The sequence below is a fragment of the Oncorhynchus nerka genome, linkage group LG25 (genome assembly GCF_034236695.1).
Source record: "Oncorhynchus nerka isolate Pitt River linkage group LG25, Oner_Uvic_2.0, whole genome shotgun sequence".
Classification (NCBI taxonomy): Eukaryota; Metazoa; Chordata; class Actinopteri; order Salmoniformes; family Salmonidae; genus Oncorhynchus; species Oncorhynchus nerka.
The window spans coordinates 23,343,180-23,365,607 of NC_088420.1; the positions used below are offsets into that span (position 1 = coordinate 23,343,180).

The window sequence follows — 22,428 nt, forward strand, 5'->3', positions numbered from 1 at the left end:
ATTATTTTCATCACTTATATTGAGAAAGCTATTACTTAAATACTGGAAGTCAAATTAATCAAATGCTTTATTTAAATATTGATCAAATCTGTCTACAAACAGAAACAACATAACACAATATGAAGTCATATGGGGCAGAGTCTTACAAGCATTGGTGTGGATACGATGGGAACATGTGGGTCTGAGCTAGTGTTATGCCATTACTGTTTGTTGAGACGTATGTGTGTAGATGTTAAGTTGCCTATTGTTTTTGTCTATGCATGTTTTGTTTATTGTCAAATATATATATATATATATATATATATTTATGAAGGAATGTAGGAGATATATTTCAATGAAAAAAAATGTAAGTGTTGGTTTTACAATACAGTATTTGGAAAGGCCAATTCTCTGACAGAATGTCTGATTTTGTATCTTTCAAAAACCTTGCATGCCAACATAAGATGAAAAGACTCAATTTACCATATCTTAGCATGGATCTGATCACCAGGGCCACAAAGTGCATCATTGACTGTGGTGTACAGTATCAGACCAACATCCCAAAATCTATATAACCACACACACAGCCATATAACGGATCCAATCAAAGTTTTTTAATGATCATTTGTCTTGTAAAGAATATCATACAATATGATAGGACTGGAATTTATAAGAACATCAATAAATACGGATGAATACTTGAGGACCAGATTCACACAGTCTGTCTCATCATCAAGATCATCACACAACATATCTGTGCTTGTACTATAGTCCTTGTAGTGCTGCTGCATACTGGGGGAGGCGGTGTTGTGTCAGAACTGTAATGTGTCACTTTAGGCTCACCAAAGGAAGTGTTGATCCTCTCATTCTAATGATGTGGCAGCAGCGGCATAACAGCAGTGTTGTGTCTCTCCCATCTGTCTGGTGAACGGAGCGTTGGGTACTGAGACTGTATGAATATGGTCCAGCGAGTCTAAGCAACAAACACACCCATGGTTCAAAATTATTTTAAAAATCCCACACAGTATTTACATCACAGAGAGGAGGAAAGGACGAGAGGAGAAGAGGAGTGATTTGTGGTCTTGGCTGCTACGGGACTGGATCCCTCGTTTCCCATTCTCTCAGTTTGTAGCTTCCTTCCTCAGAGCAAGTGCTGGTTTCTTGACAGTGACAAAATGTTAACTCAGTTAATTAACAGTATGTAACGCTGTACTGTATGTAACCACATACAAAAAGGAGTAAATAAGCTCTTCACTGCTAATTCTTAGAAATAATTTCAACACTCCAGATTAAACAAATTCTGGTCTAGTAAGGGGATTGTACATCAATTAGGATGCCAACATAGTTAGTTCACATAACTAATGAATACCCAGTGCTTGGCAGCTATGGGTTACCATTTCTCTGCTATGGGAATATCATGTAAAACAGAAGGAATTGATTTTAGGGTCAAAACAGTCACACAAACACACACAATGTTGTTTTGGAGTCGATTTAAAAACACACAGGGAGGGACAGAGAATAGTGTCTGGCAACTCAAAAACAAACCAGGAAATGAACAAGTTCAAAAAGTCAGCTTGCAAAGACACTGAGGACAGGTAGGTTAGGTACCAGTCAGCAATATACATTAGACCTATCAATTTATGCTGCCAGTCTCACAGACACTCTAACAGTACCTCAGACAGACTAACCATGAAATTAATGAGCTGTCTGTCTGCAGTGCTGTCACTAATTCTGACGAAGTTGGTCCCTCTCCTTGTTCGGGTGGCGTTCGGCGGTCGAAGTCACCGACCTTCTAGCCATCGCTGATCCACTTTTCATTTTCCATTGGTTTTGTCTTGTCTTCCATCACACCTGGTTCCAATCCCATCAATTACATGTTGTGTATTTAACCCTCTGTTCTCCCCATGTCCTTGTCCGTAATTGTTTCTTGTAGTGCTTGTTGCACGGTATGCTGGTATTACCGGGTTTTGTTTGACCCATTTATTGTATTATTCTGTTGAAGGTGATTTATGTTGATTAAACAACACCGTTGTAAATCAGTTGTCGCTCTCCTGCGCCTGACTTCTCTGCCACCAGTTCGCACCTCACTACAGAATTATGGACCAAAATTATGGAGTCAGCAGGAGCAGGTACCCCGGGTATTAGGGGTGGAGGAGCGCGTCCGGGAGCATGCAGAAATGCTCCACCATCTTGGCACCGCCATGGACCGCGTTGTCCAGACAATGGATCGCTGGGAGAGACAGGGAGTTCTTCCAGCGCCTCCACCAGCACAACCGGGGTCTCCCCTGAGCGCCTCTCTTCCTCCTGGTCCCAGTGGGATTCGTCTCTCCCTGCCCCTGGAATATGACGGGAAGGCTGCGAACTGCCAGTGGTTCCTTCTACAATTGGACCTATACCTGGCCACCGTCTACCCGGCTCCGTCGGGCCGTGAGAGGATGTCCGCCCTCATCTAGTGCCTCACTGGGAAAGCCCTGGAGTGGGCCAACGCCGTGTGGAGAGAGGGAGATGGGGCATTGGACCAGTTTGAGGAGTTCACCCGCCGTTTCCAGGCAGTCTTCGACCACCCGGCCGAGGTTAGAGCGGCGGGTGAGCACCTCTTTCATCTGAGGCAGGAAACGAGGAGTTCGCCCTGGAGTTTAGGACCCTGGCTGCCGGCGCGGGATGGAACAACAGGGCCCTGATCGACAATTACCGCTGCAGTCTGAGCGGGGACGTCCGTCGGGAGCTGGACTGCAGAGATACCACCCTCACGTTCTACCAGCTGGTGGACCTGTCCATCCGGCTGGACAACCTGCTGGCTACCCGCGGACGTTCAGATCGGGGTCTGGTGGTTCCATCCTCCCGCACCCCCTCTCCGATACCCATGGAGCTGGGAGGGGCGCTGCGCAGGGTGACCGGAGGGGGTTCCAGCTCGTGCACCAGCTCGTGTGGCCGCAGAGATCACACCGCCGGTCGGTGCTGGGACGGTTCCTCTGAGGATTGAGGCAGCAGGCAGGGCGTTCTGGTGTCACCCCAGGTGAGCCGGCACCACTCTCCCCCAGAGCCCTCTGTTGCACATATGTTTGTGTATGTCACTTTCCCTGAGTTTTCCCCGCATTCCCAGCATAAGGTGCTCGTCGATTCAGGCGCAGCTGGGAATTTTATTGATAGAGCGTTAGCCCATAGTTTAGGGATCCCCATTGTTCCCGTGGCTGTGCCCTTCCCCGTTCACGCCTTAGATAGTCGACCATTAGGGTCTGGGTTGATTAGGGAGGTCACCGCTCCTCTGGGCATGGTGACGCAGGGGGGTCACAAGGAGAGAATTAGTCTCTTCCTTATTGACTCTCCTGCGTTTCCCGTGGTGCTGGGCCTAGCCTGGTTAGCTTGTCATAACCCCACTGTTTCTTGGCAAAAGAGGACCCTCACGAGGAAGTCGCGAGAGTGCTCTGGGAGGTGTTTAGGGGTTTCTGTTGGTGCTACTACGGTGGAGAGTCCAGACCAGGTCTCCACCGTGCGCATTACACCCCTGAATATGCCGATTTGGCTCTCGCCTTTCTAAAAAGAAGGCGACTCAATTACCACCCCATCGAAGGGGCGATTGTGCGATAAATCTCCTGGTAGACGCTGCACTTCTCTGGAGTCACGTGTATCCCCTCTCACAGGCGAAGACTGAAGGTGGCTATGGAAACATATGTCTCTGAATCCCTGCGTCAGCGGTACATTCGGTCCTCCACTTCACCCGCCTCCTCGAGTTTCTTTTTTGTGAAGAAGAAGGAGGGAGGTCTGCGCCTGTGTATTGACTATCGGGGTCTGAATCAGATCCCGGTGAGGGACCGGGTCTGGCTCTCGACCCGAAACCTGTACCCTCCGCCTGCCCTGCCGGAAGCTGGGTCCGCGGTTTGTGGGGCCATTTAAAGTCCTGAGGAGAGTGAACAAGGTTTGTTAAAGGTTACAGTTTCCAACCGATTACTGTATTAACCCCTCGTTCCATGTGTCTTTCCTCAGGCCGGTGTTGGCTGGCCTGCTCCAGGAGTCTGAGGTGCGGGAGGTTCCTCCGTCCCCTCTGGACATTGGGTGGGCCCCGGTGTACTCCGTTCGCTCCATACTGGATTCGAGGCGTCGGGCGAGAGGCCTTCAGTATCTCGTGGAGTGGGAGGGGTAGGTGCTGGGTTCCGGGCGAGGACGTGTTAGACCATTCAATGCTGCAGGAGTTCCACCGTCTTCGTCCGGATCGCGCGGCTGTCACGACTTCCGCCGAAGTTGGTCCCTCTCCTTGTTCATGAGGCGTTCGGCGGTCGAAGTCACCGATCTTCTAGCCATCGCTGATCCACTTTTCATTTTCCATTTGTTTTGTCTTGTCTTCCATCACAACTGATTCCAATTCCATCAATTACATGTTGTGTATTTAACCCTCTGTTCTTCCCCATGTCCTTGTCCATAATTGTTTCTATTACCGGGTTTTGTTTGACCCATTTATTGTATTGTTCTGTTGACGGTGATTTCTGTTGATTAAACGACACCGTTGTAAATCAGTTTTCGCTCTCCTGCACCTGACTTCTCTGCTGCCAGTACGCACCTCACCTCCAACAGATTCAATAGTTATTCCCCACTCTGATCAGCTTGTCGATGTACGAAGTTTAACATCTGATATGGGTGGTATCTAGCAAAAATGATCTGATAAAAACAATCACATCTACCACAGCTTCTCAGGCTCATAGAGTGAATGTCATTCTCCTCTCGTAGGGTTAATACCATAACAGGTGATGCTACTCTCTAGCAGTCAGAAAGCAGGTGTCCTCGGCACGGGACTACCGCTACGCTGAATCTTCTTTTACTGGAGGGGCTGGAGACAGAACTGACACAGCGGTGGCTTTAATGCCTCTGTTGCTACAGAGCTGTCATCTGATTCACCAGCAGCATGGTAGAAAGATGACGGTGAGCTACAGTAGAGAGTCTTGTGGTGTTGGGGTTTAGTGTCAGGATTAACTGCCCTCAATGGGCTGCTGTACACCAGCACTGAGGGGAGGGGAGGGGAGGGGAGGAGGAGAGGAGTGAAATGAGGACAGGAGAGGAGGAGAGGAGATGGAGATGAGATACACACGTTGATCATACTAAAGCAGTGTATGTAGTCATTGATGGATGTTTCCAGCTAACGCAGGGCCCAGATTAAATAGAGGGCAGTGCTCTCTCCCTTCTCCTCTCCGCTCCTGCCTCGCTCCTGTCCTCCTCCTCTCACTCCCAGAACAACGTAAATACAAAAGGGCAAGGTTAACATCTCATTACAGCTTGTGCTTCAGAATGCTAACAGAGTTTTCTTCCTCTCAGGCTGCTTGTCTATTGCTACCTGAGTCAGACGACAGAAAGTGAACTTCTCCTCTGCTCATATTATTCCAAACTCTGATCCAATCACACGCTACCTGACTGCGCATCTACTCATCCACACACACACAGTTTGCCAACCGTGCGGAGTGCAGTTCTAATTAAGCAGTATCCCACTACTCTCCCACTCCCGCTCATATGTTTACATTGCCAAAGCAAGTGAAATGGATTTCTCTCTCTCTCTCTCTCTCTCTCTCTCTCTCTCTCTCTCTCTCTCTCTCTCTCTCTCTCTCTCTCTCTCTCTCTCTCTCTCTCTCTCTCTCTCTCTCTCTCTCCCTCTCTGTGCCGTGGCAGCAGACAGCTATGGGCGACTATGCCGTGCCATGGCAGCAGACAGCTGTGGGCGACCATGCAGTGCCGTGGCAGCAGACCGCTGTGGGCGACTATGCCGTGGCAGCAGACAGCTGTGGGCGACCATGCAGTGCCATGGCAGCAGACAGCTGTGGGCGACCATGCAGTGCCGTGGCAGCAGACCGCTGTGGGCGACTATGCCGTGGCAGCAGACAGCTGTGGGCGACCATGCAGTGCCGTGGCAGCAGACAGCTGTGGGCGACCATGCAGTGCCGTGGCAGCAGACCGCTGTGGGCGACCATGCAGTGCCGTGGCAGCAGACTGCTGTGGGTGAACCATGCCGTGCCATGGCAGCAGACAGCTGTGGGCGACCATGCCGTGCCGTGGCAGCAGACCGCTGTGGGCGACCATGCCGTGCCGTGGCAGCAGACAGCTGTGGGCGACCATGCCGTGCCGTGGCAGCAGACAGCTGTGGGCGACCATGCCGTGCCGTGGCAGCAGACCGCTGTGGGCGACCATGCCGTGCCGTGGCAGCAGACAACTGTGGGCGACCATGCAGTGCCGTGGCAGCAGACCGCTGTGGGCGACCATGCCGTGCCGTGGCAGCAGACAGCTGTGGGCGACCTCAGTTGTTTAGTGACTCGTCTTCATAATTAAGGTTCATCACAATGAAGCAGCGATCCCATCGTCGGCCGTCTGTCTGCCTTCAGGCCATCAGACTACAGAGCTGGAGAGGGAGGGCAGCTGGAAGAGAGGGAGAAAACGGGTGGCTGCGTGTGTGTGTTTGAATCGAGGGTGTATATCAAGATGAAAGTGTGTAAGCGTGTGTGTATGTGTCAGAGAAAGAGAGGGTGAGAGAGAGTGGGAGAGTGAGTCAGATAGGGAAGAGAGAATGTGTCTCTATGATAGAGAGAGAGTATGTGTCTATGATAGAGAGAGAGAATGTGTCTCTATGATATAGAGAGAGAGTATGTGTCTCTATGATAGAGATAGTATGTGTCTATGATAGAGAGAGAGAATGTGTCTCTATGATATAGAGAGAGAGTATGTGTCTATGATAGAGAGAGAGTATGTGTCTCTATGATAGAGATAGTATGTGTCTATGATAGAGAGAGAGAATGTGTCTCTATGATAGAGATAGTATGTGTCTATGATAGAGAGAGAGAGTATGTGTCTCTATGATAGAGATAGTATGTGTCTATGATAGAGAGAGAGAATGTGTCTCTATGATAGAGATAGTATGTGTCTATGATAGAGAGAGAGAGTATGTGTCTATGATAGAGATAGTATGTGTCTATGATAGAAATAGTATGTGTCTCTATGATAGAGAGAGAGAGTATGTGTCTATGATAGAGAGAGAGTATGTGTCTATGATAGAGAGAGTATGTGTCTATGATAGAGAGAGAGAGTATGTGTCTATGATAGAGAGAGAGTATGTCTCTATGATAGAGAGAGAGAATGTGTCTATGATAGAGAGAGAGAATGTGTCTATGATAGAGAGAGAGTATGTGTCTATGATAGAGAGAGAGAATGTGTCTATGATAGAGAGAGAGTATGTGTCTATGATAGAGAGAGAGAATGTGTCTCTATGATAGAGAGAGAGAGAATGTGTCTCTATGATAGAGAGAGAGAGAGTATGTGTCTGTGATAGAGAGAGAGTATGTCTCTATGATAGAGAGAGAGAGAGTATGTGTCTGTGATAGAGAGAGAGTATGTCTCTATGATAGAGAGAGAGAGTATGTGTCTGTGATAGAGAGAGAGTATGTCTCTATGATAGAGAGAGAGAGTATGTGTCTGTGATAGAGAGAGAGTATGTCTCTATGATAGAGAGAGAGTATGTGTCTGTGATAGAGAGAGAGTATGTCTCTATGATAGAGAGAGAGAATGTGTCTATGATAGAGAGAGAGTATGTGTCTATGATAGAGAGAGAGAATGTGTCTCTATGATAGAGAGAGAGAGAATGTGTCTCTATGATAGAGAGAGAGAGAGTATGTGTCTGTGAGTGTCAGAGATTGAGGGTATATCTGTGTGCATCAGAGCAGGCCCACACCATCCACGGAGCACATTGATCTGAGTTGACCCATTGCTCCAGGAGACCTGCAATAACCAGCGGGTCTGGTGGGGAGATCATCTTCCTAGACGAGAGGATGACTACCAGCCAAGCAAGACATGTTGGTCAGCCTCCACTGTCCTATAAAACAACCAGGACTCCATCTCTACTCCCTAATCATATCCAACATCTGATTGGATCCTCACACCTCATTCAAGCCCAGTCTCTCTCTCAGAAGTCTCTGTTTGTTATAGTTTTATAGTTCTGTCACGCGAGAGAGAGATCCAATCACCTCTGTTCATATTTGTTCTTCCTGTCACACACACCACTCTGTCCCTCGTATTACTGTGAGAGACAGACACGCATTGACCTGCTTATGTCCATATGAATCATAGTCATCACGCTTTCTCTATGAGAATCTCAGCTGATTGAAATGCCCAAGGAGCACCCACCCATAGTCAATCCATTGTCTGGAATGTCTGGAATAGTAGACGGATAGAAAAAAGCAGGTAGAAAAAAGCAGGTATTAGACTGACATGTTAAAGACGTCAGAGCTTGAGTGCTGTGAAAGGCCTGTGGCTCCCTATCCGTCAGAGCATAGCCACTGCCATCACAGCCAGGGACAAAGGTCAGGATGATAACCTCTTCATTAATTAAGCATGCTTTAAGGGAGATGAATTGTACTGATATGGAGCCTCTCTCTCTTTTCTTTCTCTTCCCCATCTGTGTCATTGACAAGGTGGATAAAGGGCTGAGGATGAAAGACAAGGGAAGAACTGGAGGAGTGAGGGAGGGAGGGAGGGAGAGAGAGAGAGAGAGAGAGAGAGAGAGATAGAGAGAGAGAGAGAGAGAGAGAGAGAGAGATAGAGGGAGGGAGGGAGAGAGAGAGGGAGAGAGAGAGAGAGAGAGAGAGCAAAAAGAGAGAGGAGAGAAAGAAAGAGAAAGAGGGGGATGTAAGCTCAGAGGAATTGCATAAGGTGATAAAGGAGCTTTAGAGAATCAGTCGGACCCTGCAGTGAAAAACAAAACTTGTCTCATTTTTTAGCGGCTGCAGAGAGGAGGTGGGCCGGGTCTTATCCCAGGCTGCAGTACACCTGTTTAAAACCAGGACACACCTGGAGTGAGTACTATTGTGAAACAATGTGAACGATAGCCAATTGCCTCCATGTCCAGAAAAACAAAAGTGCTTTATCTCTTCTAACCATCTATAATTTTTCTAGCATCTTCTGTGAGTCCTGTCGCTTCACTGTTAACCCCACACAACCCTCACTGAGATTGGGCTCTGAACCCAGCCACCTCTGCCTTTTCCAACAGCTCTGGTTCTTTGCCCCCCCCCCCCCCCCCCCCAGCCCAGGTCTCTTCTGGTAGTCATCCCGACTTTATGGCCCCATGTCCTATTAGCAGTACTTCTGAAGCTAATTATGGCCCCAGCTCTGTACCCGACGGCTGCACAGAGAGCCCTGTCATCCCTCTGTTTGATGTGCTGGAGAACGGGGACAACTGTAATTAAGAGTCCAGATTCCTTGCTCCTCTCTATTTTTCTCTCTCTCTCTATTTCTCCACATGTCCTTCTCTCTCTCTCTCTGACAGTCTGACAGAACAATTTCTCCTCAGCTGGCCAGAGAAGTAGAGCTCTAAGGTAGACGATGAACAGACCTTCAATTTAGAGACACAGATGGAATAGGAGAGTGTGGTGATAGGCATGACAGGATTCTAATGAAGGATCATTGCCTATTAGCTAGCTGGAAAACCAGACTCAATCACAATCTGTCCAGTTCAAAGGTAACAGCTTTTCTGGGTTGGGTTTCTCGACAACCAACTAGCAATCTCCTCTAGTACTTAAGCAGGAACACAGAATGACTTAGAAAGGCAACACATACCGTAGGATGATATTGTTAGAAGAAACCATTAAAGTAACATTTCCAGTTCAGCTTTAAAAAAAGACTGCTGTGGATGCTTGATTCGATTTGATTTGACCTCAGTGGTGTGAGGTTGACTCAGATACAAGCTAACTGTGAGTTATCTCTGTTTTCCTCTGTGCACCTAGTACACCCAGTCCAAAGTGTCTGTCTTACGATGCTGAAACACAACGCTACTCAATCAGTACAAGCACCAGTGTCAAAGCAAAGCATGTCAATCTGTTCAGAATAACTGTTGTAGGTTATTAAGTCAAATGTCTTACAAAGAGCTAACCAAAAACAGCAAAGTCAGGAAATACACTCAGACAACAAGTCTGTTAGAATGAAGACTCGTGGAAAAACATGGATGCATGTATCTATCTATTCCTCGACTTCTGATTCCAATGATGTTGTCACTATTTACAGCTTGTACTAAATCTCCTCCTCCACAATTGTTTATGTAAACAAAAGCTTAATTAGGTGAGTAAAGCCCCGTATCCTGGGTCCTCACTGACTCGATGACAGTAGGTCGTGAAGGGGGAGGGATAAATGAAAGAAAAGGAAAGTGTTGAAGGTAAAGAAAAGAGTACAAAGGGATTGTTATTGTCTCAGTGAGGCCTAGCAGTCGGCTGTCAGGCCTCAAAGTTGAGTATGATACATGCTGGCTCGGGGAGCCAGGCTGTGGGGTCAGGAAAAGGGCAGGAGAGGGGGTGGACAGGGGGTAGAGAGCAGTAGAGAGGGAGACTGGGCAGTGAGGTGAGGTTTGGGCTGTGGAGGCTTTCGGTTCAGATGTGGGCATGAGCATGGCCGTGCCTGTGGCCCTGGTCTCCTCCGTGGTGGCCTCCGTGTCCATGGCCGTGCCTGTGGCCCTGGTCTCCTCCGTGGTGGCCTCCCTCACCGTGTCCATGGCTGTGTTTATTGTGCTTTTTACGCTCCCATCTCCCGCTGTGATCATGGTGCCGTCTGTAGCGGTGGGCTCGTCGGGCTAGAGAGAGGGAGAGAAGGGTGTGAAAGGAGGTGAAAGGGGAGGAGTGAGGGGTAAGAGAGAGGGAGAGAAGGGTGTGAAAGGAGGTGAAAGGGGGGAGTGAGGGGTAAGAGAGAGGGAGAGAATGGTGTGAAAGGAGGTGAAAGGGGGAGTGAGGGGTAAGAGAGAGGGAGAGAATGGTGTGAAAGGAGGTGAAAGGGGAGGAGTGAGGGGTAAGAGAGAGGGAGAGAAGGGTGTGAAAGGAGGTGAAAGGGGAGGAGTGAGGGGTAAGAGAGAGGGAGAGAAGGGTGTGAAAGGAGGTGAAAGGGGGGAGTGAGGGGTAAGAGAGAGGGAGAGAATGGTGTGAAAGGAGGTGAAAGGGGAGGAGTGAGGGGTAAGAGAGGGAGAGAATGGTGTGAAAGGAGGAGAAAGGGGAGGAGTGAGGGTAAGAGAGAGGGAGAGAATGGTGTGAAAGGAGGAGAAAGGGGAGGAGTGAGGGGTAAGAGAGAGGGAGAGAATGGTGTGAAAGGAGGTGAAAGGGGAGGAGTGAGGGGTAAGAGAGAGGGAGAGAATGGTGTGAAAGGAGGAGAAAGGGGAAGAGTGAGGGGTAAGAGAGAGGGAGAGAATGGTGTGAAAGGAGGTGAAAGGGGAGGAGTGAGGGGTAAGAGAGAGGGAGAAAATGGTGTGAAAGGAGGAGAAAGGGGAGGAGTGAGGGGTAAGAGAGAGGGAGAGAATGGTGTGAAAGGAGGTGAAAGGGGAGGAGTGAGGGGTAAGAGGGAGGCGAGACCGGATGAGAGGGAGTAGAGGGGTGTGTGACAGGTAGAGCGGAAGCAACGGGGGAGAGTCAAGGATGAGATAGAGTGAGAGAGGTATATGAGAGGAGGGAGGGGGGGAACGAAATGTCAACACCACAGATATACAGCTCTCAACATCAGCCACTCAGCTCTGAGTGTCTACTCTAGTTTACATTGAACAGTGTGGGCGCCGAGCTCTCTACATGTATTAGGACTGTTCTCCCACTCACGGCCTGAGTAAGCCACTTCCTTCCTATGTTGTGCTGCCAAATTGGATCCGTTGGTCCTGGTTTGGGTTTGCCAACAAAAAGTCTACCTTGCCAGTACAATGATGACTAACAAACAACGATGGCAGGAAAACAACATTCAAAATGACCGGAATAAAACAAATAACAAGGCTCCATATTTTCACTTCAAACAGCAGCAATCCATTACATCAGTATGAGACGAATAAATATCACAGTTTGAAAGGTGAAAGGAGAATAAGGTTTCTAATGACTTCATCATCCTACAATATGAAAGACCCTGCTGTCATAAAGAAAGATGGATGTTGTTCTGCAGAGTGACTTTTATTACTCTATGGGAGGATGGTAAAATAAAATGTTTCTTATTGGTGTTTCTGGCATTCCTCCAAACCCCTGGCTGTCAATCTCACAGAAAAAGAGCTGTAACTTAGTTTTATCGACATTAAAAGGACATTACCATCATCACACAACCTCTATCTGATGAAAAGCTGTTCAAAATAGAGTACATGCTACAACTTCTATAGAGAGTCTTGTATTCCTACTGAATCTGATCTAATTGTCGTGTCCATTCCTCTCCTGTTGTTTGAGCATTAACCCCATAGACATAAAACGTAACCCTTTAGCGGTCTTGATCACTCACACTTTGTGCAGATGATCTTGGGCCGGTCCCACTTGCCGTTGGCACGACACTTGGCCGTGGGGACGTGACGTTGGAGGAACCCATCGGCACACTGGTAACGCACCAATGAATGAATGTCATAGTGGGACCGCTTACGGCCAATTAGAAAGGCGTTCTCCACGTTGGGGGGGTTCCCACACAGCACTGCCAATGGAGAGAGAGAGAGAGGGAGAGATAGAAGCACAGCAATGGATGAGTGGGACATGAGGTCATAATATGATGTCTATTACCAGCATTCACAGTGGTGTACATCACAGTCATTCTTTGCCTGGGTGCATGTCCCTTTTATGCCCTTGTCCCCCATGAGACCTCACGCTGACTCACTGACCTTTCAGCTCTGGCTAGAAGTTCCCCATAGGACCAGATCTAAGATCAGTTTACCCTCCATCAAATCTAGCATTCACTATTCAGGAGGAAAACACAAAATTGACCTTAGATTAGTGTGTAGGGGCAATTTCATCATACACAAACTATCTTAGAGGGGACAGGGGCCTTAGGGGCCACAGTGTGTGACAGGTGTTAGGAATGCACCCACGCTTGCATCTCATTGGCCGGATTAGAAGGGGGACAAATGAGAGACGAATGATGAGGAGGGTTGACTGGGGGTGAAGGTGCAGTTCCTCTGTCATTCCCTAGATGGCAGCCCTGCAGTTGAAACCTAAAGCCCCCAGTACATTAACTAACCCCTAGACAGTTACCATTCAACAACCCATCTGCAGACTACAGTAAATCCTTCATTCGCTTCCTTGAAGTAATGGCTGATTGCTCATTTGAAACATGGTTGAAACACGTGGTGAAAATGAGAGGTCCGTATGACATTCCTCATACATTAATGTGGAACTGTCAGATCAGTAATAACTCCAAGGAGTGGAGGAAAGGAGGGAAGAAGGGGAGGAAATATGTATTTTCCAGGTATCCCGGCATTGTGACTGCAGTACTGCCCCAGTGGGAGGTCTGGTCTGTGACTGCAGTACTGCCCCAGTGGGAGGTCTGGTCTGTGACTGCAGTACTGCCCCAGTGGGAGGTCTGGTCTGTGACTGCAGTACGTTCCCATGGGAGGTCTGGTCTGTGACTGCAGTACAGCCCCTGTGGGAGGTCTGGTCTGTGACTGCAGTACGTTCCCATGGGAGGTCTGGTCTGTGACTGCAGTACGTTCCCATGGGAGGTCTGGTCTGTGACTGCAGTACTGCCCCTGTGGGAGGTCTGGTCTGTGACTACAGTAATGGGAGGTCTGGTCTGTGACTGCAGTACTGCCCCAGTGGGAGGTCTGGTCTGTGACTGCAGTACGTTCCCATAGGAGGTCTGGTCTGTGACTGCAGTACTGCCCCTGTGGGAGGTCTGGTCTGTGACTACAGTAATGGGAGGTCTGGTCTGTGACTGCAGTACTGCCCCAGTGGGAGGTCTGGTCTGTGACTGCAGTACGTTCCCATAGGAGGTCTGGTCTGTGACTGCAGTACTGCCCCAGTGGGAGGTCTGGTCTGTGACTGCAGTACTGCCCCAGTGGGAGGTCTGGTCTGTGACTGCAGTACGTTCCCATAGGAGGTCTGGTCTGTGACTGCAGTACGTTCCCATGGGAGGTCTGGTCTGTGACTGCAGTACAGCCCCAGTGGGAGGTCTGGTCTGTGACTGCAGTACGTTCCCATGGGAGGTCTGGTCTGTGACTGCAGTACTGCCCCAGTGGGAGGTCTGGTCTGTGACTGCAGTACAGCCCCAGTGGGAGGTCTGGTCTGTGACTGCAGTACAGCCCCAGGGGGAGGTCTAGTCTGTGACTGCAGTACGTTCCCATGGGAGGTCTGGTCTGTGACTGCAGTACTGCCAAAGTGGGAGGTCTGGTCTGTGACTGCAGTACAGCCCCAGTGGGAGGTCTGGTCTGTGACTGCAGTACACGCTCAGGGGGAGGTCTGGTCTGTGACTGCAGTTTGGCCCCAGTGGGAGGTCTGGTCTGTGACTGCAGTACTGACCCAGTGGGAGGTCTGGTCTGTGACTGCAGTACTGCCCCAGTGGGAGGTCTGGTCTGTGACTGCAGTACAGCCCCTGTGGGAGGTCTGGTCTGTGACTGCAGTACGTTCCCATGGGAGGTCTGGTCTGTGACTGCAGTACGTTCCCATGGGAGGTCTGGTCTGTGACTGCAGTACAGCCCCAGTGGGAGGTCTGGTCTGTGACTGCAGTTTGGCCCCAGTGGGAGGTCTGGTCTCTGACTGCAGTACGTTCCCATGGGAGGTCTGGTCTCTGACTGCAGTACACGCCCAGGGGGAGGTCTGGTCTGTGACTGCAGTACACACCCAGGGGGATGTCTGGTCTCTGACTGCAGTACACGCCCAGGGGGAAGTCTGGTCTCTGACTGCAGTACACACCCAGGGGGAGGTCTGGTCTCTGACTGCAGTACACGCCCAGGGGGAGGTCTGGTCTCTGACTGCAGTACACACCCAGGGGAGGTCTGGTCTCTGACTGCAGTACACGCCCAGGGGGAGGTCTGGTCTCTGACTGCAGTACACGCCCAGGGGGAGGTCTGGTCTCTGACTGCAGTACACGCCCAGGGGGAGGTCTGGTCTCTGACTGCAGTACACGCCCAGGGGGAGGTCTGGTCTCTGACTGCAGTACACGCCCAGGGGAGGTCTGGTCTCTGACTGCAGTACACGCCCAGGGGAGGTCTGGTCTCTGACTGCAGTACAGCCCCAGGGGGAGGTCTGGTCTCTGACTGCAGTACACGCCCAGGGGAGGTCTGGTCTCTGACTGCAGTACACGCCCAGGGGGAGGTCTGGTCTCTGACTGCAGTACACGCCCAGGGGAGGTCTGGTCTCTGACTGCAGTACACGCCCAGGGGAGGTCTGGTCTCTGACTGCAGTACACGCCCAGGGGAGGTCTGGTCTCTGACTGCAGTACACGCCCAGGGGGAGGTCTGGTCTCTGACTGCAGTACACGCCCAGGGGGAGGTCTGGTCTCTGACTGCAGTACACGCCCAGGGGGAGGTCTGGTCTCTGACTGCAGTACACACCCAGGTGGAGGTCTGGTCTCTGACTGCAGTACACGCCCAGGGGGAGGTCTGGTCTCTGACTGCAGTACACGCCCAGGGGGAGGTCTGGTCTCTGACTGCAGTACACGCCCAGGGGGAGGTCTGGTCTCTGACTGCAGTACACACCCAGGGGGAGGTCTGGTCTGTGACTGCAGTACACACGCAGGGGAGGTCTGGTCTCTGACTGCAGTACACGCCCAGGGGGAGGTCTGGTCTCTGACTGCAGTACACACCCAGGGGAGGTCTGGTCTCTGACTGCAGTACACGCCCAGGGGGAGGTCTGGTCTCTGACTGCAGTACACACCCAGGGGGAGGTCTGGTCTCTGACTGCAGTACACGCCCAGGGGGAGGTCTGGTATCTGACTGCAGTAATTACCTGTAGGCTATTAAAATATAATAATTCTTAATATTTTGCAGGCACTTGTCTCCAAAGCGACTTACAGTCATGTTTGTATACATTTTACATATGGGTGGTCCCGGGAATCAAACCCACTATCCTGACATTGCAAGTGCCATGCTCTACTAACTGAGCTACACTAATCACATAGCCATGATATTACTTAGCCATGTAATTAGACACCTTAATAATGGCTAGCCATATCAGATTACCCCACTTTTAATAGTGCTAAAAATCTGTAAATTGTGTTAACAGCGTTTGTTTAGACTGCCAGTACAGTGATTGCTGCTGTGGCTCACACCTTAAATTCAGCCAACCAGAAAACCCCAGTTTATTACTCACTGTGTTCAGTGTGCAGTAGCAGAGACTATGAGGAACATGACTAACACTAGCGCGTGGTGTCAACAGATCAATAGACACAGGACCAGACATGGCACTCCATAACACAACCCAGATATGCCTTTACTGACTGGGTCTAGGTTGGGGATGGCTGGCAGGCGAGCAGGTGTGTGTGTGTGTGTGTCAGGCTGATGTAGTGTTGTTTTGAAAGCTGAAGACAGTTAAAGCCTGGATTCATCCGGCACTTTCTGAGCCCTGTGGGCTGCAGCTACTCCTAGAGGCTATCATGTCTCAGCAGATTCGATTGGAGTGAGGTGGGTATGTTTACACAAACAACACGCAAGCATATTTTCAACACACACATGCACGCACACACACACACTCTCTCTCACTCACAAACACCCACTCACGCACACGCACGCTTCATTCCCAGCCAATGTCGTGCCCTGCAGCTGTCACGGTAGGCAGCTGAGTTAACTTCTTCGAGATAGGGGGCGCTCTTTTAATTTTTGGATAAAAAACGTTCCCGTTTTAAACAAGATATTTTGTCACGAAAAGATGCTCGACTATGCATGTAATTGACAGCTTTGGAAAGAAAAAACTCTGACGTTTCCAAAACTGCAAAGATATTATCTGTGAGTGCCCCAGAACTAATGCTACAGGCGAAACCAAGATGAAATTTCATACAGGAAATGGTCCAGATTTTGAATGCCCTGTGTTCCAATGTCTCCTTATATGGCTGTGAATGCGCCAGGAATGAGCCTGCACTTTCTGTCGTTTCCCCAAGGTGTCTGCAGCATTGTGACATATTTGTAGGCATACCATTGGAAGATTGACCATAAGAGACTACATTTACCAGGTGTCCGCCCGGGGTCCTCCGTCGAAATGATTGCGTAATCTCCAGCTCCATACGCATTCCATTTTCTTCAGAGGAGAAAGTCAACTGCCACGAATGATTTATCATCGATAGATATGTGAAAAACACCTTGAGGATTGATTCTAAACAACGTTTGCCATGTTTCTGTCGATATTATGGAGTTAATTTGGAAAAAAGTTTGCGTTGTAATGACTTAATTTTCGGGTTTTTTCTTACACAAACGTGATGAACAAAACGGAGCGATTTGTCCTACACAAATAATATTTTTGGAAAAACTGAACATTTGCTATCTAACTGAGAGTCTCCTCATTGAAAACATCTGAAGTTCTTCAAAGGTAAATGATTTTATTTGAATGCTTTTCTTGTTTTTGTGAAAATGTTGCATGCTGAATGCTAGGCTTAATGCAATGCTAGCTATCAATACTCTTACACAAATGCTTGTTTAGCTATGGTTCAAAAGCATATTTTGAAAATCTGAGATGACAGTGTTGTTAACAAAAGGCTAAGCTTGAGAGCTAATATATTCATTTCATTTCATTTGCGATTTTCATGAATAGTTAACGTTGCGTTATGCTAATGAGCTTGCGGCTATAATTACACTCCTGGATACAGATTTTTTTCGTAGCCAAACGTGATGAACAAAACGGAGCGATTTCTCCTACACAAATAATATTTTTGGAAAAACTGAACATTTGCTATCTAACTGAGAGTCTCCTCATTGAAAACATCTGAAGTTCTTCAAAGGTAAATGATTTTATTTGAATGCTTTTCTTGTTTTTGTGAAAATGTTGCATGCTGAATGCTAGGCTTAATGCTATGCTAGCTATCAATACTCTTACACAAATGCTTGTTTAGCTATGGTTCAAGAGCATATTTTGAAAATCTGAGATGACAGTGTTGTTAACAAAAGGCTAAGCTTGAGAGCAAATATATTTATTTAATTTCATTTGCGATTTTAATGAATAGTTAACGTTGTGTTATGGTAATGAGCTTCCAGGTGTCCAGGTGTAGTTGGTAACAGGCATGTAGAGGCAGAGACAGTGGCAGGTGTTCTAGGTGTTCCAGGTGTTCCGGGCGTAGTTGGTAACAGGCATGTAGAGGCAGAGACAGCGGCAGGTGTTCCAGGCGTAGTTGGTAACAGGCATGTAGAGGCAGAGACAGCAGCAGGTGTTCCAGGTGTTCCAGGCGTAGTTGGTAACAGGCATGTAGAGGCAGAGACAGCGGCAGGTGTTCCAGGCGTAGTTGGTAACAGGCATGTAGAGGCAGAGACAGCGGCAGGTGTTCCAGGCGTTCCAGGCGTAGTTGGTAACAGGCATGTAGAGGCAGAGACAGTGGCAGGTGTTCCAGGGGACTTCTGGCCCAACTGCTCCAAAGGACCAGGGTGCTCTAGCTTGGACTTGAGGTGTGTGTGTGTAAGAGAATACTTTGAACTGTATATGAATGAGAATTTGAGTATTTGATAATAGTCTCTGTTTGTGTATGCGTGTGTGCATATCCATGTGTGTGTGTCTGTGACAGACAGATGCCTTCACCATGGCCCATCCTCCTGATCAGGGTGACTCATGCCAGCCTGCTCTGTGGTCTGTCCCACGGCATTATGGGTAACACTAATTACCCAGATGACGTGCATCTCTGATTGGATACTGCCTCCTGGCTCTCTCTCAAGAGGAACAGGCCTGAGTGTCAACCACACGCCAGTCATCAGCCAATCACATGATACTGCCACTGATGAGCAGCAGACCCCAGAACAACACCACTAAACAGTAGGAATCAAGACAGAATATGCTCTGCTGTAAAGAAGGAGTGTAGTTGGGCTGAAGATTGAATGCTGCCACTGACGGATTGACTGAAAGTCAGCTTTCCAGTTGGAGCCATTAAGTAAGACCTGTGACAGTGTGTCATCAACTATGGGTTAAACCTCTGTATAATGAGAGAAAAAACATGCTGTAAATACTATATGTAACATAAAGAGTAAATACCTTCACATCCATAGTGGAACGTTGATCTGACTCTAGGGCAGTGGTCCCCAAACGTTTGTGTGGCATGAGTGACTTATCTTAAGTTTTCTAACTAATTGGTGACCATTCAGATTAAGTAAATACTTTTTCTAGTCTGAGGCCAATTTTAAATCAGCAGCCAAAATGATTTAGCAGTGACCCACCAGTGAGTCCAGAGTCTCCTGATCTTCCATTTCCTTAAACACAGTTCTGGATTCTGGCCAGCCGTCTCAACCTACCTATAAACCCTACTTGGCTGGCTATTAATACCCTGTCTCTCTGTCTGCCCCAAATGCAAATCAGGGACCATCAGCTCCAATAAGCACTGGCTTCTCTGGCGTCTCACACTCCTCACAGCACCATGACAGCGCAGATCCACAGAGGCCTGACCATGTGACACTGGAACTTTACCAGACAACCCTAAAACTTTGTGTGAAAGTCTTCCAACAATGCTTCACACAAAGGAGGATCATTTTGTTGTGGATTAAATGTTCTGAGAATTCTCAGCCCCTGGGTTGACAGTAAAACCCTCAGTAGTAGTGGTTTAAAGGAGCTGTCTGAAGTGGAAAGCTCAGCTACAGGTGAGCTGACTGGGTTTGGAGGTGAGCTGTCTGGGCTTGGAGGTGAGCTGACTGGGCTTGGAGGTGAGCTGACTGGGCTTGGAGGTGAGCTGACTGGGCTTGGAGGTGAGCTGACTGGGCTTGGAGGTGAGCTGACTGGGCTTGGAGGTGAGCTGCCTGGGCTTGGAGGTGAGCTGTCTGGGCTTGGAGGTGAGCTGTCTGGGCTTGGAGGTGAGCTGACTGGGCTTGGAGGTGAGCTGATTGGGCATGGAAGTGAGCTGACTGGGCTTGGAGGTGAGCTGACTGGGTTTGGTTTGGAGGTGAGCTGTCTGGGCTTGGAGGTGAGCTGACTGGGCTTGGAGGTGAGCTGACTGGGCTTGGAGGTGAGCTGACTGGGTTTGGAAGTGAGCTGACTGGGCTTGGAGGTGAGCTGTAATTGTCAACCTATTGTCCAGACTGACTGATTGAAGAGGCTAAAATGGTCTCGCTAACATGCAGGACACTTTAAAGTATTCTTTAATGTATTTAAAGCACAGCAGAAACATGATATCACCTCCTCTTCAACTCTTAGTCCTTTTCGCCCCCTCTCTTTCTTCATCCCCTCTTGATTCTCAGTCTCTCTCCCCTTCCCTCCCTTCCTCTTTCTCTGTCTCACCTGTTCCCTTCTTGCAGACGTAGGGCAGGTTGTAATTGCAGGGCACATCGTTCCACTTGCCGTTCTCGTGGGCGATCATCACCACACAGTCCTCTCCCCCCGCAAAGAAGTTATCCGGCTGGTTCTCACGCCAGTTCTCATATTGCTGTATCACAGTCACAGACACAGTCACAAACATAGGTACAGTCACAGACACAGATACAGTCACAGACACAGGTACCGTCACATACACAGATACAGTCACAGACACCGATATAGATACAGTCACATGGCCCAGTCACAGACATAGTCACAGAGTAAGGGTACAGTCACAGACACAGATACAATCACAGACACAGATATAGATACAGTCACATGGCCCAGTCACAGACATAGTCACAAACACAGGTACAGTCACAGTCACAGTCACAGACACAGATACAGACACAGTCACAGACACAGATATAGATACAGTCACATGGCCCAGTCACAGACATAGTCACAGACACAGATACAGCCACAGTCACAGACACAGATACAGTCACAGGTACAGTCACAGTCACAGACACAGTCACAGATACAGTCACAGACACAGTCACAGATACAGTCACAGACACAGATATAGATAGTCACATGGCCCAGTCACAGACATAGTCACAAACACAGATACAGTCACAGACACAGATGCAGTCACAGACGACACAGATACAGTCACAGATACAGTCACAGACACAGATACAGTCACAGACACAGATACAGTCACAGACACAGTCACACAACACAGTCAGAACAAAATGAAAAGTGGTAGATAGCATCATTATCCATGCAGTATGAAACAGACTGTTTCATTGTGCTCTTTTATTGAACGACACTTATGGTCTTTCTCCAGAGGTATAGACCGACAAAGAGTAATGACAGCTCTAAAATAACACCAGGCACATAGGAGCTGCCTCTAGGGAGATAGAAGTGGTGAGTAGTGCAGGATGAAAAGTGATTCAGAGAGCGAGGGTGTACATATGTATTGACACGTTCACTCTATCAATTTCCCCCGGACCTTTAGCTGATATCCACCTCCTCGCTACGACACATGAGGATAAAAGAGTAGTCCTCTCTCTCTCTCACCAGGTCCATGTTGTCAGTCCACTGGAAATCCTCCTCTACTGTTCTGTCGTTCAGGCCGATCCAGGTGTTGTCATGGCTCAGATCTGAACAGCGACAGGGAAAAACACACCCACACACCACCTGTCATTTAAAAAGACAACCAGCAGTATTTACTGCAGAATAGTTATGCATATTCTGTCTCCAAGGCACCACCAGCCATTCCCTCAGGGAGGTTCAGCTCTGATCTGAACACAATCTCATCCCTCCATAGCAGAAGGCACCACCAGCCATTCCCTCAGGGAGGTTCAGCTCTGATCTGAACACAATCTCATCCCTCCATAGCAGAAGGCACCACCAGCCATTCCCTCAGGGAGGTTCAGCTCTGATCTGAACACAATCTCATCCCTCCATAGCAGAAGGCACCACCAGCCATTCCCTCAGGGAGGTTCAGCTCTGATCTGAACACAATCTCATCCCTCCATAGCAGAAGGCACCACCAGCCATTCCCTCAGGGAGGTTCAGCTCTGATCTGAACACAATCTCATCCCTCCATAGCAGAAGGCACCACCAGCCATTCCCTCAGGGAGGTTCAGCTCTGATCTGAACACAATCTCATCCCTCCATAGCAGAAGGCACCACCAGCCATTCCCTCAGGGAGGTTCAGCTCTGATCTGAACACAATCTCATCCCTCCATAGCAGAAGGCACCACCAGCCATTCCCTCAGGGAGGTTCAGCTCTGATCTGAACACAATCTCATCCCTCCATAGCAGAAGGCACCAGCAGCCATTCCCTCAGGGAGGTTCAGCTCTGATCTGAACACAATCTCATCCCTCCATAGCAGAAGGCACCACCAGCCATTCCCTCAGGGAGGTTCAGCTCTGATCTGAACACAATCTCATCCCTCCATAGCAGAAGGCACCACCAGCCATTCCCTCAGGGAGGTTCAGCTCTGATCTGAACACAATCTCATCCCTCCATAGCAGAAGGCACCACCAGCCATTCCCTCAGGGAGGTTCAGCTCTGATCTGAACACAATCTCATCCCTCCATAGCAGAAGGCAGAAGCAGCCAGATCTTTGTGGACGGTGCAGCATTGATGAGATCTGGGTGTAATGGAATTTCAATCATGGTGTTCCTGATTAACATCATTATGGGGCCCATTAATCTTTCTAATGGCTGTGCTCCCTTTATTACCGAGGTGGAGACGTCCATTCTCCAGGCAATTAAACAAACTTTTTGGTAAATGTGTCTG

General features: G+C 48.9%; 1 protein-coding gene across 1 annotated transcript in view; it reads right to left on the bottom strand.

The window, feature by feature from the left end:
- Positions 1–571: 571 nt before the first annotated feature.
- The window catches only part of LOC115109244 (neurocan core protein-like), a 204,321-nt gene continuing 182,464 nt past the window's right edge, over positions 572–22,428 (bottom strand). The window contains exons 12-15 of the mRNA XM_065009929.1: positions 21,198–21,280; positions 20,097–20,241; positions 12,220–12,402; positions 572–10,561 (exon numbers count right to left, since the gene is read on the bottom strand). Of these exons, the coding sequence (XP_064866001.1) occupies positions 10,362–10,561; positions 12,220–12,402; positions 20,097–20,241; positions 21,198–21,280 (611 nt within the window). The 3' untranslated portion in view covers positions 572–10,361. The remainder of the gene's footprint in view (positions 10,562–12,219; positions 12,403–20,096; positions 20,242–21,197; positions 21,281–22,428) is intronic.